The 25,780-nt window shown below is 44.8% G+C and overlaps 1 protein-coding gene and 1 pseudogene across 17 annotated transcripts in view; one reads left to right on the top strand and one right to left on the bottom strand.

The window, feature by feature from the left end:
• The window catches only part of LOC148011874 (putative UDP-arabinose 4-epimerase 2), a 143,047-nt gene extending 118,844 nt beyond the window's left edge, over positions 1–24,203 (top strand). For all 17 annotated transcript variants that reach the window (XM_087669987.1, XM_087669971.1, XM_087669982.1 and 14 more), the window contains 2 exons: positions 21,469–21,613; positions 23,751–24,203. In XM_087669987.1, the coding sequence (XP_087526113.1) occupies positions 21,469–21,613; positions 23,751–24,016 (411 nt within the window). In that variant the 3' untranslated portion in view covers positions 24,017–24,203. The remainder of the gene's footprint in view (positions 1–21,468; positions 21,614–23,750) is intronic.
• On the bottom strand, positions 105–18,692 carry LOC148011875 (uncharacterized; annotated as a pseudogene).
• Positions 24,204–25,780: the final 1,577 nt, after the last annotated feature.

Here is a 25,780-nt window from a genome sequence, read left to right as displayed (position 1 = left end):
TAAAAGCTCTCTATAGAGCTTTGCAAAAATCATCTCCTCCTCCTCGTCCACCTCCTTATATACACTCGGAAGAGTGTTGCTCGTCAACTTGAATGCGTCAACATTTACCTACACAATGCAGTGATGCACATAAGATTGATTATTGTAAATGATAAAGTCTAAATTATAAAGTATAAAGTTCAAAGTTCAAAGTTTAAAAGTTAAAACAACAAATTTTAAATGTTATGGTTAAGTGTTTAAACTTTACCTGCTTCAGACTACCCATGCTCATCGTAGCCCTCATCATGCGTAAGTTAGTGCGGCAATAGACTAGCCGCTCTAACTGTCGTGTGCTAAGCCGATTGCGAATCTTTGTGTGAATAAGAGAATAGGCACTCCAATTTCTCTCACATGCATCTGAAGAGCAATCCTAGGCAAGGACCCTCATGGCTAAGGACTGAAGGGTCTCCAGTGCATATCCAAAGTTTTGCCACCAAAATAAAGGCTTCACAAGTGACTCTCTCCTTAAACAAGTGGGAGAAGCAAAAGCCACATGTTCTCTCTGATCCACATAGCATCCTCGCTCCTATAGCAGTGCATTGTGGTAATCAACAGGGACCACATGAGTCAAATAAGCAAGCTGGTCTGAACGGATTTCTCTATCATCCATGACCACCAGTGACTTGTAGGTTGGATGTATCCACACCCATCTCCTCTCTGCTATCTCTAAAACATGTGCACGTTGCCTCTCTGTGATCACTGTACAAACATGTGCCTCCACCAATGCCGCTCTAAAGATGTGAACGAGAAGGCCCATGGTGGACCCCTCACAATCTCCATACGTAACACCCTATAAAAGGGAGTCACAACAATAACGACGGCATGGACTTTTTGCCAAAACTGCTCATTAAGGCACAAGCGCTGCATGGCTTTGGCCTCCTCTGTCTCATCCTCATCCCACTCATTCCATAGAGTAGACACCACTGTCTGGCGCAAGGCAGACTGCACCTCATAAAGACGCTATAGCAATAACCACATGTAAGCAAAGCGAGTTGAAGAAGGCTTCTTCAACTCTAGTGTGCTATGCTCACGATACATTGCAAGTACCTTTACCTTTACTGTGAAGAATGTGACAATTGATGTAGCTTTGCGGACCACCCTCTTTACCCACTTAAGCTTCCCAATGTTCTCCATGAGCAAGTCCAAACAATGACTTGCACATGGAGTCCACACAATCGTAGGGAACTCGGCCTTAAGCAAACGGCCCATGCGCCGACAATTCGATGCATTGTTAGTAACAAGTTGCACCACATTTGAGAGGCCCATCTACAACCACAATTTACAAATTACAAGTTATGTATAAATCAAATAATAAATTTCAATTATGAATCATGATATTATCATAATGAAAGAAAGTGAAACAAATTTAAAACGAAAATTGCAATGCATACCTCAATGATAGCTTGTCGAATGTGGCAGTAGATGAATGCGCCCGTCATTTTTCTCCCCCTCTTGCTGGTATCTACGGCCCACAAAAAGTAAGTGCTGAGTGGACATGAGAGGAGTATGTTGATAATGCCCCGTTTCTTACAATCACTCCATCCGTCGGTGAGAATGGAGCAACCATATTTTATCTATGCGGCCTGAATAGGATCAAGGGCTCTATCAATCCTCTTCTTTTCTTCATCAATCTTTCTCGTCCTCATGTCATTGTATGTGACACCAGTCTATCCTTCACATGGACCCACATTGGCAATGGATTTTACCATCTTCTTCCATTGCTCTTGCTTTAGAATATTGAATGCAAGATTGCACTCAATCACCGTGCGTGCAATTTCAATGTCCACAAGTCATTGTCTTTCTCTAAGAAAGGCAACCGATCCACACACATGACCGGGAGCTTGAGAGAGAGACGATTGTCTCTCCGGCACCGCATGAGCCTCCACTCTTTGTCTTTTATTGGAGCTGGATGCGGATGTGAAATCCCACCACCAATGGTAGAGACCTCTCCTGCATTGGTTGAAGATACACCCACATTGGATGCTTCCTCGTTAGTAGGCATAGGAGTTGGTGCCAATAAGCCACTTCCTTCTCCTCGTGGATCCCGCTCTTATCTTGGCGAGAATCTTCTCTGCAATGTTTTGAGGGATCTCCTTGCATGGAGCAACTTGCCCCCCCATCTTGGAAAGATATTGGAGAAGCCAAGTTGCACCACTTGTGTAGCACTTCCTGCAATACTTGCATGTCCAATGGTGGGAGTTGGACTTCTTTGTGTCCCTCTCCACATGGATCGCATGCAAATTAAAGGCCTCGTACTTCACAAGTCATGGTGCCGATGACGAATAAAGAGGCCAAAGAGAGAGAGAGAGAGAGAGAGAGAGAGAGAGAGAGAGAGAGAGAGAGAGAGAGAGAGATGGTGATGGCGAATATGCTCGTGACTTGAGGTTCCTGCTGCGGCAATTTTCCTTGCATCTCCTGCTCGTCTAGGGCAGCTCATCGACTCAGATTCTGATCCTGCCCCTTCATTTTGTGTATTTCGTGTGACTCTACAGGCAGTTGTGTTGTTGCAGACCTGCTACAACCTAGATCTGCAGTCGCGCAGAACGTGCCCATAGAGAGAGAGAGAGAGAGAGAGAGAGAGAGAGAGAGAGAGAGAGAGAGAGAGAGAGAGAGAGAGAGAGCCTGTACCGTTTCTGCCTTCCGTGAGCTCTGCTTTTTCCCTGTCATCCTACGAGCTCTGTCCTTGCACGCCTGCAACCTGTCATCGGTACCTGCCTTCCGTGACCTCTGCCCGTGCACGCTTGCAACCTGTTCGTGTGGCGCCCATATTTGTTTCTGAGACACAGACGCCACGTTGGGAGAAGGAACAGCTCTGTCGTAGGCAGAAACAGTCCTGCGGTCCGAGCAGTCTTCAGCACACCCTGCTTGAAGGTCGTCTTACTTGCGGATCGTGGCTCTGCATCTGACTTGCACAAGTGGTGATACAACATGGCTGGTCTGGATATGGCCTTTATTGACCAAACGGTGGCAGCCCTTGGTCCGGATTCTGATACAGAGAAACCAGAGGATATGGTTCCTTGCACAGAGGAGAGGCCCCCTAGTCCTGACTTCCAGCCTGCGGGCAAACGCACCAAGCATACTTTGGAAGATACAATGGATCATCAGGAACGTTCTTATGCTCAAGTTGCTTTTGATTCTATGGATTCTCAGGATGTTAACTAGGAGCATTTGTTGGAGTTTACCAACACTTTGCTTGGTGATTATGTTCAACATAATCATGAAGCGTTTTCTGACTCTGGAACTGAAGATGTTCTGGAAGCCACTGTGGACCTGAAAAATGTCTTGCGCTCATTCTCAGTGTTTTATGAACGTGCTGTTATACTCTTCTTCAGTGGTAGGATCCTAGTGCTTTCCCATATTCGCCAGTGGCTGCAAAGTCTACTACAAGGGGAGTGTGTTCAAGAGATTTTTGTTGGGCCCCGAGGCTTTTATGAGGTGCTATTGAAATCTGAGAAGCATCGTGCCGATCTGCTGTCTAAACTGCCTTTGTTCTTTGATCGCCGTTTGGTCCATGTTGTGCCATGGCGCCCAATGGCAGATTTTCAGCGCCTGCTTCAACGTAAATGCCTGGTGTGGGTTGAAGTGGAAAACTGTCCAGCTGTCTATTGGCCACTGTTAAAGGATGCCATGGCTGTTGTGGGCACTGTTTTGGTTCCCCGGAGCCTCAGGGCCATGAATCGTAACCATTTGTGTATGCTATGGGACACTGCTCGGAAAAGGCATGCTTGGTTACGTCTTAATTGCTCTGGCATGGATCCTTTGCACTTTCGTTTGAAATGGGGTAACTTTGCAGGGCATTGTTTTTTGTGCGAAAAATTGGGCATTTTATGGCCGAATGCCCAGTGAAGCAACCGACTTCAGATGTTGAGCCTGTTTTGCCTCCCATGGAAGATATGGTGCTTGATGCTCCGTCGCAGGATGCAACCCAGCCACCTAAAGTCTTGGATAAAGATAAACAACATGTTTTGGATTTGGATTCCCGTGGCAATGACTGGGTAGATGTACGTGCAAAAAAGGGTAAAAGGTTTGATGTTGGCATGGCGGATACTATGCCTAATGCTTCAGAAGATTTCTTGCGTACTTATACGCACAAGAAAGAAATGTTGTCTTCAGAGCACACTGCTCATGCTATGGTTTCTTCTACTCCTCGCAATCAGCCTACTAGGAAAGTATATACGGACGGTCCGAAGGGTCCACCTGCTAAGTTGGCTTTTGATGCTAGAGGTAACGTGATTACCCCATGGGATCGTCGTTATCCCCGTTCCATCCCCAAGACAATGGATACACGGTCTACCGCTAAATCTGGCCGTCAGAACTCTTTTGTCGTGTTAGCTGAGTTTTTGGATGAGGGAGTCCTTGACTTTCTAGCAGAAAAGGTTAAATTGAGGCAAGCTTTGCCTCGTTCCTGATTTTTTTTAAAAAAATACACATGAAGATAGCCACATGGAATGTGCAAGGCATTTGTTCTCGCAACAAGCAACATGCCATGTGGACTGTATTGCATGAGAATCAGTGGGATGTCTTGTGTGCTGTTGAGTATAAGAGTCACGGTGAAGCAGGAAAAGTTGTGGATTGCCATGGGTTTTGCTTGTTTTATGCATGGACACATACCATGCATTATTTTGGTGTGCTTATGATTGTACATGAGAAATATTAGCCTGTTCTTATTAAAAATGATGTACATGGTCGTTTTGTGGTGATTGAAGTTTTTGTGAAGGAGAGATCTTATGGTTACTTGGCCTCTATGCTCCAAATGACCCTTTATCCCGCCGCGATCTTTGGAATACTTTGCAGACCTCCTTGTCACTTGGTAGACAGGGTTTTTTTATGGGGGATTTTAATATGTGTGTTGATTCTTCACAGTCCACATCAGAGCATTCGGTGATGGACGCTTCGGAAAGCCGTGTGTGGAATGCGTTTGCTCTTGCCGTTCTTAAGCAAGATCTCTGGTCATGGCTACACCCTTCTTCTACAGGATTTACTTTTCATTCTACGCAGTATACAACTACGTGGTCGCGGTTGGACCGCATGTACATCATACAGGATGATGCTTTTCTTCCTGAGATGCTGGAAATGAAAGTGTTGCAGCAATATGCCTTGTCAAACCATTTTCCTCTACAGCTTGAGATGCTTGCACAACCCATTGCACCTTTTAAGCAATTTCTGGATAGACTCCCTTTGCGTTTCAACTCGTCTTATTTGAAGCATTCAATCTTTCAGGGTTATATGCAGCAATTGATTGAGAGATTTTTATTGGACTTTTCCTTTGAGGGCAATGCTTCTTTTGAACAATTGCTCTCTAATGTGCAGCGGGTTGTTCGGCAATATGGGATCCATCATGCCTCTCTTTGTCGGCGACGTCGACAAGCAGCGGAGGAATTACTGGCTTTGGTTCGTTCTCTACTGGTGGAGACTCTAGATGATGTATTTCTGCTGCCAATTGCAAAATTTGACTGAGAATTTGCAAGATAGTGCTTGTCAGACTCATAAGTTCTTTCGAGCTTTACATGCATCTCTTGCTCGAGAGAATATGACTAGACTCCAGGATGTAGAAGGTCAAATGGTCATTGATCCTCGGACTATTGTGAATATGTGCAGGAATTATTTTCTATATCTTCTTGGTTCTACTCCTTTACCTTCTGACCAAGTTACTCATGCCTGCTCAGTTTTCTATGATTTGGTCCGCAATCAGGTTCCACATGACGTGCAAACTACTTTGGAGATAGATATTTGTGAGGCGGAGGTTATGGATATTTTGTTACACTTGCCCAAGGATAAAAGTCCCGGTTGGGATGGTCTCACCAATGAATTCTTTGAGATTTTTGCTACCCAACTGGTGAAACCATTGACGGCTATGTTTTAGCAGGTTTGGGAAACGTGTTTCATGCCTTCCTCATGGAAAGGTCTTATCAAACTGCTTCCAAAAGTTCCTTCGCCATCAATGCTGAAACATTGGCGACCAATTTCTTTGATGGGTTCGATGTATAAAATATTTTCCAAAGTGATGGCGAATCGGCTCCATAAGCATCTTCCTACCATTGTGCATCCTCTTCAATATGGTTTCATTAAGGGCCAAAACATTCTGCATAATGTCTTAAATGTACAAATGGCTATTGACTATGCAAGGCACTCTAATCAGGAGGTGGTATTGATTCAATTGGACCTGGAAAAGGCTTTTGATTATTTAGATTGGTCTTTCATTGCAGAACTTATATCTACTATGGGCTTTGGTACTCGGATGTCTCGTTTGATCTACATCATTAGTGCTGCGACTTCTTCGCGAGTTATGCTAAATGGTGGTGTTACCGAACCATTTGTCCTTGCACGCTCTGTGAGGCAGGGTTGCCCTTTGAGTCCTCTTTTTTTTGCCCTTGCGACTCATCTAGTTCTTTCGATGTTATCTCATATGGCAGCTTCTACTCAGTTGGCTGGATTGTCTCTTCCTTTTGGACAGCATTTCATTAGTCAATCCTTGGCTGATGACAACTTTATGATTTTGCGTGCGGACAAGGATAATCTTCGCAAAGCATTAGATGTTTGGACTCTCTTTGGTCATGCTTCTGGTCTTCATATCAATACTTTGAAATCAGCCATTCTCAGTTGCATCGGAGTCAGATTTGCAGTCATTGGACTGGCAGGGAATGGTTGTTCCCCGTGGTTCCATTGTTAGGCATCTTGGGTACCCTTTGGGTGTTGATGTTCGGCCAAAGCAATTACTAGAGTAGATTTCACAGAAACTGGCAGCTAAGTTTCTGTATTAGAAGTCGCAGGCTTGGCCCTTCCATGTTCGCCTCAAAGTGGCTCAGACAATTATGTTGCCAATGCTCACATATTTCTTGCCATTGCTGCCTTGGACTACTACTATATTGAATGCTCTTACTCAGTATATTAGTTTCATGTTATGGAAGGACTCCTTGCATGCAGGCATTTCATGGATTTCTTGGTCGCATGCATGCACCCCCAAACGCATGGGTGGTGGGGCTATTTTGGATGCCGAAACTCATATGTTGGCACTCCGTTGGTCTCTTTTTCGTACCATGTGCTTGGATCATCACCTGTGGGTCTTTATAGCCCGTTATTTTCTTGAGGATCACGAGCTTGTGCATGGTAATACCCAAATTTGGAGCTCTTGGTGGCATGTTCTTAATGTTGACTCTCGGTTTTCTAGTCCTTCTTCATCCTTGCTTGCTCATTTGGTATGTTCTTGGAAATTGGTTCTCTAGAAGGCTCGGTGGCATCCAGCGGAGGACCGCTTAGATACTAACTCTTTTCAACAGGAATTGTTGGCATCCTTGCCATTACTTTCTTGGGAAGGCAAACATGAGCTCAGACCAAAATTTAACCGCATGGCACGTTTGGGCTTGACTTCAGTTTGCAGATGCCACCCTTGCTAGTCGCAATGTGTTGATGTTGTTTTGTACAGCCAGGAGGCTTTTCAAGATCCCTCGTGGATACCGTGATTTATGGGAACAGCTTTTGCTGGTGCTCTAGAGCAGACAACCCTTTCCTACCCTTGCTTCGGATCGTCCCTGGCAGGAGTGGGACCTTGCAGGTCGGTTGAATTTGGAAAAGGCCTCAGCTAACCAGGTGTATCATCTTCTGATTAAAGATCATCAATGGCTGGTTACTAAAGCTAATACTGTATGGGGATTGCGTAAATCTCAGTCATGGTGGAAGGCAACTGTGATGGAGGGCTGGTTGAACAAGACACCTTTCAAATGCAAGGTCTTTCTTTAGAGGGTGATGATTGGTGGTCTTCCTCTTGCTTCAGCCCTTTCCAAGCGTCGAATCTCTAACGGCAATTGTTTCTTTTTCACCACCAGTGTGGAATTGGCCTGTCATTGATTTATTTCTTGCCCTCTCGCTAAGAAAATTTGGTCAGTCTTGTCAGCGGTTTGGCGAGCAGTGGTTGGTTTCTCGCTAAGCCCTTTTGATTGGGTTTTTGTACCGCCCAAATACCCCACACCAGCATAGTCGCACATGAAGATCTTGTTTCACTTTCTTAGATAGTGGGGCTGCTGGCACAATTGGACCATTCGGAATGCTTTTCTTTTTTATTCAGCCTCTAATGTTCAGGGACATATTGCGAGGCTTAAAGGTCTCTTGCATTGGCAGATAGATCTCATTCAGCACTCTGACTTACTCCCTCGGGAGGACTTACTTCCCTGGCATATGGCAATTTCCTCTGCGTCTTTGCCATGACTTTTGTAACTCTTTTGTTGTTTAGTACTTTATAAATATAACATCCATTACGAAAAGAGAGAGAGAGAGAGAGAGAGAGAGAGAGATGCTTGAGTCTCGACTCTTGAGACTTGAAAGTTGAAACTTGAAAGGGAGGGAGACTCGAGAGGCTTGAGGATTGGGGTAAAGTTGAAAGAGCAACAGTGAGACAGAGGGAATGGGAGATGAGAATGGCAAATGCTTTGATAGGGTGCAGGATAGAGGGGATGGGAGATGAGATTTGAGAATGGCAAATGCTTCGATAGGTTGCAGGAAAGGGGAAGATAAGAATGGTAACTTGTAAGTGCTTGCTGAATTGGTGTGGAAGCATGGAGGAGAGGAGCACCTTTTGTAGATGAGAGAAGGGTCAAAGTTCAAAGTCCAAACAGTCAAACTTCAAAGAGAGGGCTGCAAGCTGGAAGGAATCCAAGAAGGAGCATCTTTTGCATGGCTGGATTTTGGAAAAGGGGGTGGGGTGAGGTATCCAAGGCTTCCCACCCCCCCAAAATTGAAAAAGCGCAAGCGCAGGAAAGTTGGAAACACGGGGCGCAAGAAAACGTGGAACGAGGATGCATAGGCCAGGTGGCCAAAACAGGCCTGTTTTAACGTACAAAATCGTACCGTATGGACTGTTTCGTACCACGTACGGAGGCAACTATGGTTTCATGGTTCCATTGCCGGGATACTATCAAATCCCTTGACTTGGTGGGCTTGAGGCACCTGATTGCAAGCCAAAAGCTCTGTGCTAGTATTGAATTTGTGCTTAGCTGAGTAACTACAACAAGATGTCATCATATAGTGAGATGAAATCAAGTAGTGATTATGCCTTAGTATGAACATTCACATGGGGAAGAAGGAAATGCAATGCCTGATCTTGGACAAGGCTCATAGCATGGACAACAAACTAAAAATGTTGTTGATGGTCAAGATGCAAGGCCTTCAAAGCAAAATGATGCTGATGACTAGCAAGGGAAAGAGAAATTCAGTTTAAAAATCGAATGAGGACAGCAGCAAATTTCTTTGTTGAATTGGCAAAGATCCTTAGTTCACTCAATTATTGAATGCTCCAATGAAGGACAACAAGGGCAACAAGAAGAAATCATCTTCTACATCTTTGGAGCAGCATGATGCACCCAAGAAAATGCCAAAAGCCTTCTCATGAAGCTCCCAATGATGCTAATGAAGAAAAATAGTTGGTACCAATGGGGCAAGGTATACAAATCAAAGCCCTCATGAAAGTGCCAATCCAATGGATTTTGGACAGTTGGGCCTACATACAATTATGGGGCAGCCAAGATACTTTGGAGGTAGCACTATTTTTCATGCAATGGTTGGTCAGGGACCACATACAAGAATGTATGGCACAACTCCTTTTAGTATGCAGCAACCTATGCATGGTGTGCAAGGCCCAATGTATTCAGATATGACTGGTAATATGCATAACCCTATGTATGGTAGCATTGTTTTGATGCTTGGGACACAAAGTGGCATGTTTGGTGGACATCATGAGAGCTTGGAATAAGCCAATTGCAAAAGAATGTAGGAACTTGGAGCAATATAATAAGAAGTTTTGGAATGCTTTGCTGCTAGTAACTTCTTATCATTCAATTCCTCTTCATGAGCAAGTGGAAAAGTGTGTATGTGGGCTGCCTAAAGGAATCAAGGATTTTTACACTAAATCCATCGTATCTAGTATGTCTAAGCTCATAGAGATCGCTGCTACAGCTGATGTGTTGCAGTGTGGGAAAGCTTTAGACTTTCAAGAGAGTAGGGAGAAACCGAATAAGAAATTTTCAAAGGTTGAGAAAAGGGGTACATCTGAAAATCAGCCTGAAAGGAGATCAAAACAACAAAGAAAAGGTTGGAAATCACTTGCACGACGTAGGGAATTAATGACCGTGAATAAATACTTTGTTTGTGAATAGTAGGGTCACATAGCTAAGGACTATTCCAATAGAAAGCAAGCTGGAAAATAAAAAAATCAGAGAGATCCCAAGGGTAAGAAGCCCAAAACATAAATTGATTTGGTTCTAGATGTTGTTAATGATTAGCCCAATGATGATGCTACTGAGGTATGTAGAGCATGAGGTAAAATCAAAGATCAATGTGCTTTGATTTTCTTTGATAATGAAGCATGAGCCAACTTTATCTCTATAGACATGGTAGGTTGTTGTATGGCATGCAAGGGCCATGCAGATCTTGTCACACTGTTCATTGGAAAGCTTCATTTGCACATTCAAGGATATGTGGACAGTGAAGAGATCTTTATTGCTCCACCTTAGGATTGTGATGTGTTGCTTGGTATGCCGTGGTGCCATGGTATGCATGCAATGATTGATTTGCATATTAAAGTGATCATTATTCAACATAAGGGCAAGACCCATACTTTGGATGTAAAGTTAAAAGGGGAATATGTTCATGTTGTATTGGCCTGAAAAATTACCTTTCAGCGTACTTGGTTTTTACTAAGGAGTAAGTTTGATAATGAAATGTTGGAAACATGTCAAAGTTAGAGAAGGATCACATTTCATTTCTGAAAATGCATGCTGATAGCTTTTCTTAGTTACTTCCATGGCAACTACCGCTTGAAAGGGAAAAAGATCATGGTATAGATCTTATCCCTGGGAGTAGCCCACCTAATAAGCGACCCGACAGGGTTAGTGCAGCCCAACAAGAGGAGATAATGAGCCAAGTGAATGAGCTATTAGGAAAAGGACTGATTCAACCTGACTCTTCACTGTTTTGCTCTCCAGTGCTTTTGATGCAAAAAAAGGATGGTTCGTGGCGTATGTGTATTGACTATCATGCTTTGAATGAAACCACAATAAAGAATTGGTTTTTGATCCCCCAGATCAATGGTATTATGAATAGATTGTAGGGGGCAATCATATTCAGTGGTATAGATTTGAAAAGTGGATATCATCAGATACGCATTAGACCAGAGGATATGCCTCAGACAGTTTTCAGGACATCGTGTGGATTATATGAGTTTCTTGTCATGTCTTTTGGACTTATGAATGCTCCTGCCACTTTTAATCGGATAAAGGATTGCATCTTTAGGCCACATAGGGGATTTATGCACACCTTCTTTATTGTCTACTCAAAGAATGAGACTGAGTATAGAAAGCATCCGGACATTGTTTTCAATGAGTTGTGTAAGCATTAATGATAAGAAAAGTGAATTCTTTTTGCATAAAATCCACTTTTGGGGGTATATGACACGTCTGATCACGTCCAATGGAAAGTGTCCGATAGTTTCAAAGTGCCTGTTTGTGAGCATTTGGGGTCACTTTTGGAATAAATTGTAGGTGTTATTTAGACTCCCTTTCCACAACACACTTTACATATCCCTAATCTCTCTCTCTCTCTCTCTCTCTCTCTCTCTCTCTCTCTCGTAAAAGGTAATTGTATTAATTATGAAAAAAGGTACAAGTTTACATGATTACAAGATACACGATGGCTGTACGCCAGCGTGTGTCAACTGTCAGTACAAAACCCGAACAAAGATACACAAGTCATAGCAAAGACACAGTGGAAATTGCCATATGCCAGGGAAGTAATTCTTCCCGAGGCAACAAGTCAAAGTGCTGAATGAGATCTATCTGCCAAAGCAAAAGGCCTTTAAGCCTGGTAATGTGTCTCGGAACATTAGATGCCGAATAAAAAAGAAAGGCATTCCGAGTGGTCCAATTGTGCCAGCATTCCCAGTATCTAAGACAATGGAACATGATCTTCATATGCAACTGTGCCGGTGTGGGGTATTTTGGGCGTACAAAAACCCAATCGAAAGGGCTCAGTGAGAAACCAACTACCGCTCGACAAACCGCTGACAAAAGCGACCAGATATGCTTAGCGAGAGGGCAAGAGATAAATCGATGACGGGCCGTTTCCACCGTGGTGGTGCAGAAGAAACAATTGCCGTTAGAGATTCGACGCTTGGAAAGGGCCGAGGCAAGAGGAAGACCACCAATCATCACCCTCCAAAGAAAGACCTTGCATTTGAAAGGTGTCTTGTTCACCCAGCCCTCCATCACAGTTGCCTTCCACCATGACTAAGATTTCCGCAACCCCCATACAGTATTGGCTTTAGTGACCAGCCATTGATGATCTTTAATCAGAAGATGGTACACCTGGTTAGTCGAGACCTTTTCCAAATTCAACCGGCCTGCCAGGACCCAGTTCTGCCAAGGGCGATCCACAGCAAGGGCAGAAAAGGATTGCCTGCTCTGGAGGAGTAACAAAAACTGTTCCCACAAATCATGGTATCCCCGAGGGATTCAGAAAAGCCGCCTGGCAGTGCGAAACGATATGAAGACATTACAACTGGCAAGGGTGGTATCTGCAAGAGAAGTCAAGCCCAATCGGGCCATGCGGTTAAATTTTGGCCTAAGCTCCTGTTTGCCTTCCCATGAAAGTAATCTCGAGGCTACCAACAATCCGAGTTGAAAAGAGTTAGTATATAAGCGGGCCTCCGCTGGATGCCAACACGCCTTTTGGAGAACCAATTACCAGGAGCCGACCAAGTGAACAAGCAGGGATGAAGAAGAACTCGAAAACCGAGAGTCTGCATTAAGAACATGCCACCAGGAGCTTCGAATTTGTGTATTACCATGTAGAAGGCCACGGTCCTCAAGAAAATAATGGGCTATCATGGCCCACGGGTGATGCTCCACACACATGGCACGAAAAAGAGACCAACAAAGGGCCAGCATATGAGTTTTGGCATCCAAAATGGCCCCCCCACCCAGGCGTTTGGGAGTACATGCATGCGACCACGAAATCCACGAAATACCTGCCTGCAATGAATCCTTCTTCCATAACATGAAACGAATGGGCCACGTGAGAGCATTCAAAGTGATAGGAGTCCAAGGCAGCAATGGCAAGAAATATGTGAGCATTGGCAGCATAATTATCTGGGCCACTTTGAGGCGAACATGGAAGGGCCAAGCTTGCGACTTCCAATACAGAAACTTGGCTGCCAATTTCTGTGAAATCGACTGTAGTAGTTGTTTTGGCCGAACATCAACACCCAAAGGATACCCAAGATGCCTGACAATGGAACCACGGGGAATAACTTGGCCCTGCCAGCCCAGTGACTGTAAATCGGGCTCCGTGCAACTGAGAATGGCTGATTTGGAAGTATTGATACGAAGACCAGAAGCCTAGCCAAAGAGCGTCCAAACATTTAATGCTTTGCGAATATTGTCCTTGTCCGCACGTAAAATCATAAAGCTATCATCAGCCAAAGATTGACAAATGAAGTGTTGACCCAAAGGAAGAGACAATGTGGCCAATTGAGCAAAAGCTGCCATGGAGGATAACATCAAAAGAACCGGATGAGTCGCCAGGGCAAAGAAGAGAGGACTCAGAGGACAACCCTATCTCACAGAGCGTGCAAGGACAAAGGGCTCTGTAACACCACCATTTAGCATAACTCGCGAAGAAGCCGCAGCACTAATGGTGTAGATCAAGCGGGACATCCGAATGCCAAAGCCCATGGTAGACATAAGTTCTGCAATGAAAGACCAGTCTAAATAGTCAAAAGCCTTTTCCAGATCCAATTGGACCAGTACCACTTTCTGACTAGAGTGCCTTGCATAGTCAATAGCCATTTGCACATTTAAGATATTATGCAGAATGTTGCGGCCCTTAATGAAACCAAATTGAAGAGGATGCACAATGGCTGGAAGATGCTTGTGGAGCCGATTCGCCAATACTTTGGAAAAGATTTTATATATCGAACCCATCAAAGAGATTGGTCTCCAATGTTGCAATAGTGACGGCGAAGGAACCTTTGGAAGCAATTTAATAAGCCCTTCTTTCCATGAGGAAGGCATGAACCCTGTTTCCCAAACCTGCTAAAATATAGCCGTCAATGGCTTCACCAGTTGGGTAGCAGAACTCTCAAAGAATTCATTGGTGTCTCTTTTTTTTTTCCCTAAAAGGTAATTGTATTAATTACGAAAAAAAGGTACAAGTTTACATGATTACAAGATACATGAGGGCTCTAAGCCAATCGTGTGTAAGATCCCAAGACTAAACCAGCAAAAAGGTACACAAGTCATGACAAAGACCCAGAGTAAATTGCCATATGCCAGGGAAGCAAGTCCTCCCCGGGGAGCAAGTCGGAGAGCCGAATGAGATCCATCTGCCAATGTAAGAGGCCTTTGAGCCGAGCAATGTGTGCTGGTACATTAGAGGCCGAATCAAAAAGGAAGGCATTCCGAGTGGTCCAATTGTGCCAGCATCCCCAGTATCTGAAAAAGTGGAATAAGATCTTCATATGCAACTGTGGCGGTGTGGGGTATTTTGGCCTCACAAAAACCCAATCGAAAGGGGTTAGAGAGGACTTCACCACTGTACGCCAAACATGTGACAAGAACGACCAGATCTTCTTGGCGAGCGGGCAAGAAATAAATCGATGTCGGGCCGATTCCACAGTAGTGATATAAAAGAAACAATTGCCATTGGAAATTCGACTCTTGCAAAGGGCCGAAGCAAGAGGAAGACCACCAATCATCATTCGCCAAAGAAAGACCTTACATTTGAAGGGAGTCTTATTCAACCAGCTCTCCATCACAGTTGCCTTCCACCATGACCGAAATTTCCGCAATCCCCATACAGTATTAGCTTTAACACCCAGACATTGATGGTCTTTAATCAGAAGATGATACACCTGATTAGCAGAGGCCTTTTCCAGATGCAACCGGCCTGCAAGGTCCCAGTCCTGCCAAGGACGATCCACAGCAAGGGCAGGAAAGGGTTGCCTGCCCTGAAGCACCAACAAAAGCTACTCCCATAAGTCATGGTATCCATGCGGGATTCTAAAAAGTCTCCTGGCCGTACAAAACGATGCGAAGACATTACGACTGGCAAGGGTGGCATCCGCAACTGAAGTCACACCCAGACGGGCCAAGCGGTTAAATTTCGGTCTGAGCTCATGTTTGTCTTCCCACGAAAGTAATCTCGAGACTGCCAACAATTCCAGTTGAAAGGAATTAGTATGCACGCGGTCCTCCGCTGGATGCCAACACACCTTTTGGAGCACCACTTTCCAGGAGCCGACCAAATGCAGAAACAGAGAAGAGGAGGGGTTGGAAAACAGAGAGTCTGCATTAAGAACATGCCACCACGAGCACCGAATTTGTCTATTGCCATGCCGAAGCCCATTGTCCTCAAGAAAATAACGGGCTATAATGGTCCACAGGTGATGATCCACGCACATAGTGCGAAAAAGAGACCAACGAAGAGCCAACAAATGAGTTTCAGTATCCAAAATAGCTCCACCACCCAGGCGTTTGGGGGTGCATGCATGGGACCACGAAATCCATGAAATACCTGCGTGCAATGCATCCTTCTTCCATAACATGAAACGAACGGGGCGAGTGAGAGCCTTCAAAGTAGTAGGCGTCCACGGCAGCAATGGCAAGAAATATGTGAGCATTGGGAGCATAATTGTCTGAGCCACTTTGAGGCGGACATGGAAGGGCCACGCTTGCGACTTCCAACACATAAACCTGCTAGTTTCTGTGAAATCCACTCCAGTAGTTGCTTTGGCCGAACATCAACACCCAACGGGTACCCAAGATGCCTGACAATAGAACCACGGGGAACAACCTAACCCTGCCAGCCCAATGACTGTAAATCCGACTCCGTGCAGCTGAGAATGGCTGATTTGAAGGCATTGATGCGAAGACCCGAAGCATGACCAAAGAGTGTCCAAACATCTAATGCCTTGCGAATGTTGTCCTCGTCTGCACGCAAAATCATAAAGGTATCATCAGCCAAAGATTGGCTAATGAAGTACTGTCCCAAAGGAAGGGACAATCCGGCCAGTTGATTAGAAGCTGCCATTGAAGATAACATTGAAAGAACTGGGTGGGTCGCCAAGGCAAAGAAGAGAGGACTCAAAGGGCAACCCTGTCTCACCGAGCGTGCAAGGACAAATGGCTCTGTAATCCCACCATTGAGCATAACACGCGAAGAAGCCGCAACACTAATGGTGTAGATCAATCGGGACATCCGCATACCAAAACCCATAGCAGACATAAGTTCAACAATGAAAGACCAGTCTAAATAGTCAAAGGCCTTTTCTAGATCCAATTGAATCAATACCACTTGTTGACTAGAGTGCCTTGCATAGTCAATGGCCATTTGCACATTTAAGATATTATGCAGAATGTTGCCGCCCTTAATGAAACCATATTGAAGCGGATGCACAATAGCTGGAAGGTGTTTGTGGAGCCTATTCGCCAGGACTTTGGAAAAGATTTTATACATCGAGCCCATCAATGAAATTGGTCTCCACTATTGCAACATTGACGGCGAAGGAACCTTTGGAAGCAGTTTGATAAGGCCTTCTTTCTATGAGGAAGGCATGACCCCTGTTTCCCAGACCTGCTGAAACATAGCCGCCAATGGCTTCACCAGTTGGGTAGCCGAGCTCTCAAAGAATTCATTGGTGAGACCATCCCAGGCAGGGCTTTTATCCTTAGGTAGATGTAACAAAACATCCATAACCTCCTCCTCGCAAATATATGCCTCCAAGGTAGCTTGCATATCAAGTGGAACCTGCTGGCGGACCAGATCATAGAAGGCTGAACGTGCACACATAACCTGGTCCGAAGGCGACGGAGAGGAGCCAAGAAGATCCCGAAAATAATTCCTGCACATATTGACAATGGTGAGCGGATCAGTGACCATGCGACCTGCTGAATCCTGGAGTCTGGTCATATTTTCTCGAGCAGGAGAAGCATGCAAGGCGCGAAAGAACTTATGAGTCTGACAAGCACTATCTTGCAAATTGTCAGTCAAAGTGTGCAATTTGGCCTGCTGATAGGATTTCAACTGAAATTCTTTAATAAGCTTTGCCAAACGCTGCGCCAGTGACAACAGAAATTCATCCTCTAGGGTATCTACCAGTAACGAACGAACCAAAGCCAGTAAGCCTTCCGCTGCATGTCGACACCGCCGAGACAAAGAGAGGCATGATGTATCCCATACTAGTGAGCAACCCGTTGCACATTAGAGCACAGTCGTTCAAAAGAAACTGTGCCCTCAGAGGCAAAGTCCAATAAGAATCTCTCAATCAATTGTTGCATATAGCCTTGAAAGATTGAATGCTTCAAATAAGAGGAGTTGAAACGTAAAGGGAGTCTATCCAGCAACTGCATAAAAGGTGCAATGGGTTGAGCCAGTATCTCAAGCTGGAGAGGGAAATGGTCCGACAAGGCATATTGTTGCAAGACTTTCATTTCCAGCATCTCCGGAAGAAAGTCATCATCCTACATGATGTACATTCGGTCCAACCACGACTATGTAGATGCATACTGTGTGGAATGGAAAGTAAACCCTGGAGATGAAGGTTGCAACCAAGACCATAGATCTTGCTTAAGTGCCGCAAGAGCAAAGGCATTCCACGCCCGCCTTTCCGGAGCATCCATCACCGAATGCCCTGAAGTGGACTGTGAAGAGTCAACACACATATTGAAATCTCCCATCAAGAAACCCCTTCTGCCAAGTGACATGTAGCTCTGCAAAGTCTTCCAAAGATCCCGGCGAGATAAAGGGTCATTCGGACCATAGAGGCCCAGCAACCATAAGATCTCTCCCTCAAATAAAATTTCAATTACCACAAAGTGGCCCTGCACATCATTTTTAATAAGAACAGGCAGATATTTCTCATGGACAATCATAAGCACACCAGAATAATGCACAGCATGTGTCCCTGCATAAAACAGGCGAAAACCATGGCAGTCCACAACTTTTCCAGCTTCACTGTGACTCTTGTGCTCCACCACACACAAGGCATCCCACTGATTCTCATGCAAGACAGTCCACATGGCATGTTGCTTATGGCAAGAACAAATGCCTCGCACATTCCACGTGGCTATCTTCATATACCTGTAAAAAGGAAATCAGGAAGGAGGCACCGCTTGCCTCGCTTTGACCTTGTCTGCTAGAATGTCAAGGACCCCATCATCCAGAAAATCAGCTAACACCGCAAAAGAATTTTGGCGGCCAGCTTTAGAGGTAGATGGAATATCCACTATCTTGGGGATGGAACGGGGATAACGACGATCACAGGGTGTAATCACATTACCTCTAGAATCAAATGCCAACTTAGCGGGCGGGCCCTTGGGACCGTCTGTATAAACTTTCGTCGTAGATCGATTACGAGGAGCACAAGGAACCATAGTACGCGCAGCAGGCTGTGAAGAGAACATTTCTTTCCTGCGCATATACGTGCGCATGGGATCCTGTGACACAGTAGGCCCAGAATCCGGCAGACCAGCATCCAACTTTTTACCTTTTTTGGGACGTGCCTCTATCCAGTCATTGGTACGGGAATCCAAACCCAGAACCTGTTGTTTACCTTTATCCAAAACACTGGATGGCTGGGTTTCCTCCTGTGACGGAACATCAAGCACCATGTCATCCCTGGGCGGCACAACATGCACATTATCTGAAGACGGTTGCCTCTCTAGGCATTCGGCCATAAAGTGTCCCAATTTACCACACGAAAAGGAGTGTCCCGCAAAGTTGCCCCATTTTAAGCGAAAATGCAAAGGATGCAAGCCAGAGCAATTAAGGCGCAGCCACGCAAGCCTCTTCCTGGCAGTGTCCCATAACATACACAAACGGTTTCTATTCATTGCCCTTAGGCTTGGGGGGACCAACACCGTTCCCACAACGGCCATGGCATCCTTTAACAATGGCCAATAGACAGCCGGGCAATTTTCCACCTCAACCCACACCGGGCATTCCCGTTGAAGCAGGCGATGAAAGTCTGCCATAGGGCGCCATGGAACCACATGGACCAAACGGCGATCAAAGAACAACGGTAGTTTGGACAGGAGCTCAGCCCGATGCTTCTCCGAGTTCAGCAACACCTCATAGAAGCCTCGAGGCCCAACAAAAATCTCCTCCACACACTCCCCTTGCAGTAAATGGTGCAGCCACTAACGAATCTGGGAAATCACTAGGATCCTGCCAGTGAAGAAGAGTATAACTGCATGGTCATAAAACACTGAAAAAGAGCGCAGGATAGTTTTCGGATCCACGGTGGCCTCCAAAACCTCTTCAATTCCTGCGTCAGAAAAAGCTTCATGATTATGCTGGACATAGTCGCCAAGCAACGTATTGGCAAACTCCAACAGATGCTCCCAATCAATCTCCTGCGAATCCACAGAATCAGAGGCCACCTGAGCATAAGAACAGTCCTGATGACCGATTGGCTCTTCCGGTGTATGCTTGGAGCGTTTACCCGCAAGCTGAAAGTCAGGAGCAGGAGGCATCTCCTTTGTACAAGGCACCATATCCTCCGGTTCCTTTGCATCAGAATCCGGACCAAGAGCAGCCACCGTTTGTTCAATAAAAGCCATATCCAGGCCAGCCATGCTTCTCTCCGAGCTGAGGCGGGACTACGACAAAGGCGAAGGGGCAGGTCTGGAACTGTGCGTCTCTCTCTCTCTCTCTCTCTCTCTCTCTCTCTCGCTCGCTCTGCAGGTCCCGCAGACCTGCACAATCAGTGCACCACCCAGCTGCAGCAACAGGACTGCAATGGAGAACTGGGTAGACACGCGCAGATGAACCAAGGCGCCGGGTAACGGGTGAAACATAGGGGAGGCATAAACGTGGCTGCATCAGCCCTGCACGCTGACGCAGAGCAGTCTACCACAGGCGGAGCAGACCTCAGGCAGGGCGGACATCTGACGGGGCTGACGTCAGTTGAGGTAGACGTCAGGCAGGGCGGATGTCAAGCGGGGCAGCCGTCAGGCAGGGTGGCCGTCAGGCAGGGCAGATGTGAGGCAGGACAGCGTTTGACAGGCGGGGCAGACGCCAAACGTCGACGAAGGCGGGCAGACGAAGTAGCAGCAGCCGTCCAGCGAGCAGGCGCGAGGCGTGGACGAAGGCGAGCGCAGGGACAGACGACGGGGAAAGATTGACGGGCGCAGGTACAGACAGGCGGCGGTACCTGCGACAGGCGTGGCAACGAGAGGTACTGACGGGCGCAGCAACGGCACGTACGGATAGGGTCCGTGGCTGCACAGGGTCGACGACGTGGTCGCTAGGTCACACGGGATGAAGGTCCGCCATCGCTCCTCTCTCTCTCTCTCTCTCTCTCTCTCTCTCTCTCTCTCTCTCGCACCCCCACCAATAGAGATGTCATTCATTGGTGTCTCTCTCTCTCTCTCTCTCTCTCTCTCTCTCTCTTGCCCCCCTCTCTCTCTCTTTCCACCCACTTCTCACCCCTTCTAGCAATATATTCTCTTCCTCTCTTCCCTTTGTAATTTCAAATTCAAATTTCAAGCTCAACTTTCATGCTCTCTATTCTCAAACTCTCTCTCCTCAAGCTCTCTAACCCCACTCTCTCAAGCTCTCCTTTGCCATATCTCCACCCTACCTCCAGTTTCAAGCTCTCTATCAGCCATCCTATCTATCCTCAAGCTCTTAATATGTAAACTCCTGGTATACAATCTATAAAGGTTTAAAGTGTATTATGCTGAGTTCCAACATTAAGTATAGGCATTAAAATTATATGTACAATTTTTTTCATCGGACGTAGGTCTAGGATTTATTGGTCTGATTAGTACCATACTAGTATCGGAGGGTACTAATTGGACGCCATCGGATGTGACAACCCTGACTAGAAGCAAGTTGGTGATCCGGATTTAGGCCACTTCTTGATCCTGTCGTAAATAATGAGATGGTGTTGTGACCCTAACTCCAGTAGGTGCTGGCCATATTGAGTACTACCTTCTCCCTCTCTCTTGCTGTGGGGGACTTCCCAATCTTGAGGGATCTCCACTCTGATCCACATGTACCGTGTGTCACAGTAGAAAAACAAAGAAATAAAGAAAGGTAGACCATTTGTACGTGTAGTCATGTTGTATTTCTGAATTTTGTGTTTTAATAATTAATACAATTACCCTTCATGAAGAGAAAAAAGAGAGAGGCATCACTGTTGCATCATGCTCCCAACAAGCATTGAAGTTCCATGCAGTATCACATCAGACAGTCGCCATTCGTCAGGCCTGACAGCTGCCATTTGCCAGATGTCAGACAGTCATTCATTACATCAGACAGTAATTCATCACCTCACACACACACTCACACACACACACACACACACATATATATATATAGAGAGAGAGAGAGAGAGCTGGTAACCACATGGTTAAAAATTTTCAACATCCTTCATAACAGATTCGAGGGCATGATTATCCTACAAGAGATGGAACATGCATTAGGGACTATATTCATGTCACAGACTTGGTTGATGCCCATGTGAAAGCTTTAAGTCATTGCAAACCAGGAAAAGTTAGCATTTACAATGTTGGGACTGGAAAAGGTATTGTATTTCTGTACTTGAACCACTACCTTTTTAGCACCTGAATTTGGAAAGGTTCAAATTTGCTTCTTATGTAAATAGGATTGTAAGATGACTGATTTTTCTATCACGCACTTTGAAATCTGAGTGTGTAGTACGTATGTACTGCTAGATCTTGGGTTGGCACATCAGAGATGAACAGACTCCAAAAACATAAGTAATGCACACTACAACATAATGCAGGGTAGAATGCAAGCAATTCTGTTACGAGGTGGCTTTTCAAGGGTTACCCAAGTGAGCTATGAATAGAGTCTCCACAATAAGCAAGTATTAAAGTTGAACTGTCACAACACTAACAGAGAGGAATGCATGTGTATTTATTTGGTGACCTTCATAGGTGAGCTTTTGGATCATGTGTCTAATTTGATGAGGCTTTTGGACATAGGCTCTATACTCAGACCTGACTACTAAACCCTTCAGAGATCCTTCAAAGTCATACACCCTAAGGTTTAGCATAGCCTTGAAAGCCCTTCCAACCAACAAATGCAACCCTGGACCCAAAGAGTCAATACTGAAAACACCATTTGTAATACACGGTTGTTCAGTGTAAAGCTATGGTAATAAAAAGTGAAATAGCTTCTTAATTCTGAATCCATAAGTGGCAGGCTAATTTCACCACGTCAGGAATCGCGCTTGAACCAGGTAATTGAATTCTCAAAAGCAATGATAGAGAACAAAATTAGGATCAAACACTGTGTCCAAAACAGTGTGCTAGTAGCATGCTAGCAGGGTGAAGTGGATCCTCACACTGATTGTTCAGGCTTCGCATACAGACAACGAGTATTCGGAATTCCGGACTGTGCCAATCGTATCATTTGCTTATCAGCATTTATGAATGCCCACTTCCAGACCTGCTCTTCCTACATTACAGACATGACCACAATGAAAGTCAGATGTTGTTGAGGCATCTTTACCCCTGCAAGCACGGGTCCAACTTGGTTCTAGGTAATGGTGGCCCACCTCTTTGCTTTGACGGCCCCCACTCTCCACAACTAACAAAAACACTCAATAATGTCACACTCTCGTGTGCAACTAACTTGAAAAGTAGGTGGCTCAAAGTTGAAGTTTTGCCTGCCACTCCAAAATTCTGAGAATAGAGGGCCTCTGGGATAATGTGAGTATCACATGAGTATATGAGGGACCTTGCATGCCAAATGGACATAAAGTATGTGCTGCTGAATATCCAAGATATCTGAGCACATATTAGATCTTATTTCAAAATTCAAACAGCTTTCCTTTCAACGTCAATGCAAATCTTCTCCTTTAAGTTATGCAATAATTTCTTACAAGTGTTGGTTCTCCACTCCAAAATACCTGTTCCATGTCTGCTTACCATCGAAGTTGGAAAATAACTGTGATTCCAAGGGCCAACTTGCTTCTAGGACTAGATTCGGGACTGATCATGCTTGAAACAGTTGTTTATATTAGCGGTATTTTTAAATCTTTTCTCTTCAGCCATTCCCAAAATGCAAATTCAGCCATGTGAGGGTAATGATCCAATGTTATAAGTAAGAAATCTCTCCTTGCAGTGGAAGAGAAGAAGACATAAAGACTAGCCTGGAGCACGGACATTCGACCAGCCCATGGATACAAGCTCGCACTATACTGCAACGGTTTAGCATGCACGAGCATCATTCATACTCTGGAGAAGATGCAGCCAGGTCTTATAGCAGCAGATGCATCTTTGCAGATACTCTGTGCAATTTGGACACAAGTCACATGCATACTCAATGGCAAATGGAGAGTCCGAGGACATTCTGAGCTCATTAGTAGGAGGCAGCTTTCTTGCTACCTGGGATTGTGGCACTCCCCCCTTGTTGGAAGTTTGTTGTGAGGACAGGAACTGCTTTAGTGTTCTGCTGCTAAGATATTATAACAAAATAGGAGAACCTTTCTGTTGGCTCTAAAGCCTTTTAAAGCTCTAACGTTTTGACCCTCTATGCACCATCGTTGATTAGCTTTCGATTTTCATGTAAGGTGAATTTGAGATAAACATATAAATATAGAGCTTAGTTTTCCAATAATACTCATGTATTGTTCTTAAGTAGGTTAGATATGTTGTAAGGACACATTGTTGAAAGCTATCTTGCATTTGCAGGTGTGTCAGTGAAAGAGTTTGTGGAAGCCTTCAAAGAAGGAACGGGAGTAGACATTAAAGTTCGCTATCTGGACCGAAGACAGGGTGACTATGCAGAAGTGTGGACTGATGTGTCAAAGATAAACAGAGCGCTCAACTGGAAAGCTCAACATACGGATCTGAAAGCAACCTTAGCTGATGCCTGGAGATGGCAACAGGCTCATCCAAATGGCTATGGGCTGCCTGCGAAGATGCCTGGATGTTGCCAAGTTCAGGAGCCCTCTTAGTTTTGAGTTCACTCAGATAGCAACATGACTGTTAGGGGTAGGCTGAAGAGGATATGATCTGTTATACATTTACTGATAAAATTCTTTGACTCTGAATCAACACTCAAAAAGAGATGCCAAAATCATTCATCTACTTCGGTCAGTCCTATTTTCGATTTATTGATGATCTTTTGTTCTTTTCAAATGACATGCCAGTCTTAATTCTTCTAACTTTCGGACTCAAAGCAACCAGTTTTGATGTTCAAAACCTATATGAAATGCTAGTTTTATAACTAAAATACCACAAAATCCCATAGGTATTTAAAAGGATATTTGGCGAGGAAGAAATTGCCATTATCTTCGTGTACGCTAATTGTTCCTTCTCCAAAAGGGCTGACACATGGAAGTCCCTCCAAAATATCACTTGTCCCTCCATTTTAGTAGGGGATTTTAATATGGTAGAGTATCCATAGGATTGCCAGGAAGGAAGGAGTTTGGGTTTAAGACAACATTCCTTTGAGCCTAATAGAGGTAGATTCACAGAGGCTGCTCACATGGACCAACAAACAAAAGGGAGAAGCCCTGAGAAAAGCCTAGCTTGACAGAGCATGTCTTTGCAGGTCTCATGGGGTCTTTTGTTAATTCCTCTTTGAATGTCTACAAGGACGTAGTCATGTCCAACCGCTCCCCCATTCAACTCATCCTTTCTAATACAAATAATGCTATGAGAGTGGGCTGGTTCCATGCAGACCCCGGCCTATTCAAAATGGACTTGGTGAAAAACAAATCAGGGATATTTGGGGATGGTCCTTCTCATCCTTCCCCTCCCCAGAAGCTGCCTGGGACCCTGCCACAAAAATGACCCAAGACCTGCTTAGGAGCCTCAAACAGCAAACGGTCACCCATAGGAGGGCCTTGAGGACGCACACTTGAGGCCCTTGTTGAGCAAGGGTACATACAAGTCCAACATGAACTCCTCCAATTGAAACTTGACCATAAACGAGGGGAGGAGCTTGAAGCTAAAACAATTATGCTTTTCACAAGAAACTGGTGGGCAGGGATGTTGGATAGACCCACCAAAGAAATGTTCTAGATAATTAAAAAGGAGAGGGAGACCCTCCCTCTCCTTATTGATGATGAAGGGAACCAAGCTATAAATAAGGAGCAAAACCTCCTGCTTGTCCACAACTACTATGCCAACATCTTTAGCTCAGTCCCCACCTATAGCAAAGGAAAAACCAATGCATTGATTTCCGTTTTGGCAGGATTGGCTAGAGACCTCGAGGCTACGCAGAAAGTGTGAATGCATGACCATAAAGCTTTTATGGAGCTTTCATAATTGTTTACTGTTCCATTAGTGTTATCAACAAAGAGGTTTAACACCATATGTTTGTTGGGTAGTTTAATACCTTGGAGCATACCCTCTTTGATTTCTTCTTTTACTAGCTAGCCCAATGCATCTGATGAGATTGTAAATAACAGTGGAACCAAGGGGCATCTGTGTTTGATAGACATGTACAAAGGAAAAGCTGATGGATACTTCCCCATTGATTGCAACCTTAGCACTAACATTACTAAACAAAGTGCTTACATATTTGATAAACCTTCTCCCTAGGCCCATGTCTTGCAATGATTCTACTATAAAGCACTAGTCCAGTCTATAAGCTTTGTCAAATCAATCTTGAAGAAAAAGAAGTCTTGATTATTTTTTAAAGCATAGCTAAAGCCTTTCCATAAGCTAACTATGAAATCTAGGATGTATATGTAGAAATTACACTGCATAGT

The sequence above is a fragment of the Lygodium microphyllum genome, chromosome 28 (assembly GCF_053477565.2).
Source record: "Lygodium microphyllum isolate KBCC chromosome 28, Lygodium_microphyllum_v1.1.10, whole genome shotgun sequence".
In the NCBI taxonomy this organism is placed as follows: domain Eukaryota; kingdom Viridiplantae; phylum Streptophyta; class Polypodiopsida; order Schizaeales; family Lygodiaceae; genus Lygodium; species Lygodium microphyllum.
The sequence above is the reverse complement of the archived record's forward strand: the minus strand, read 5'-3'. Positions and strand labels throughout refer to the sequence as shown.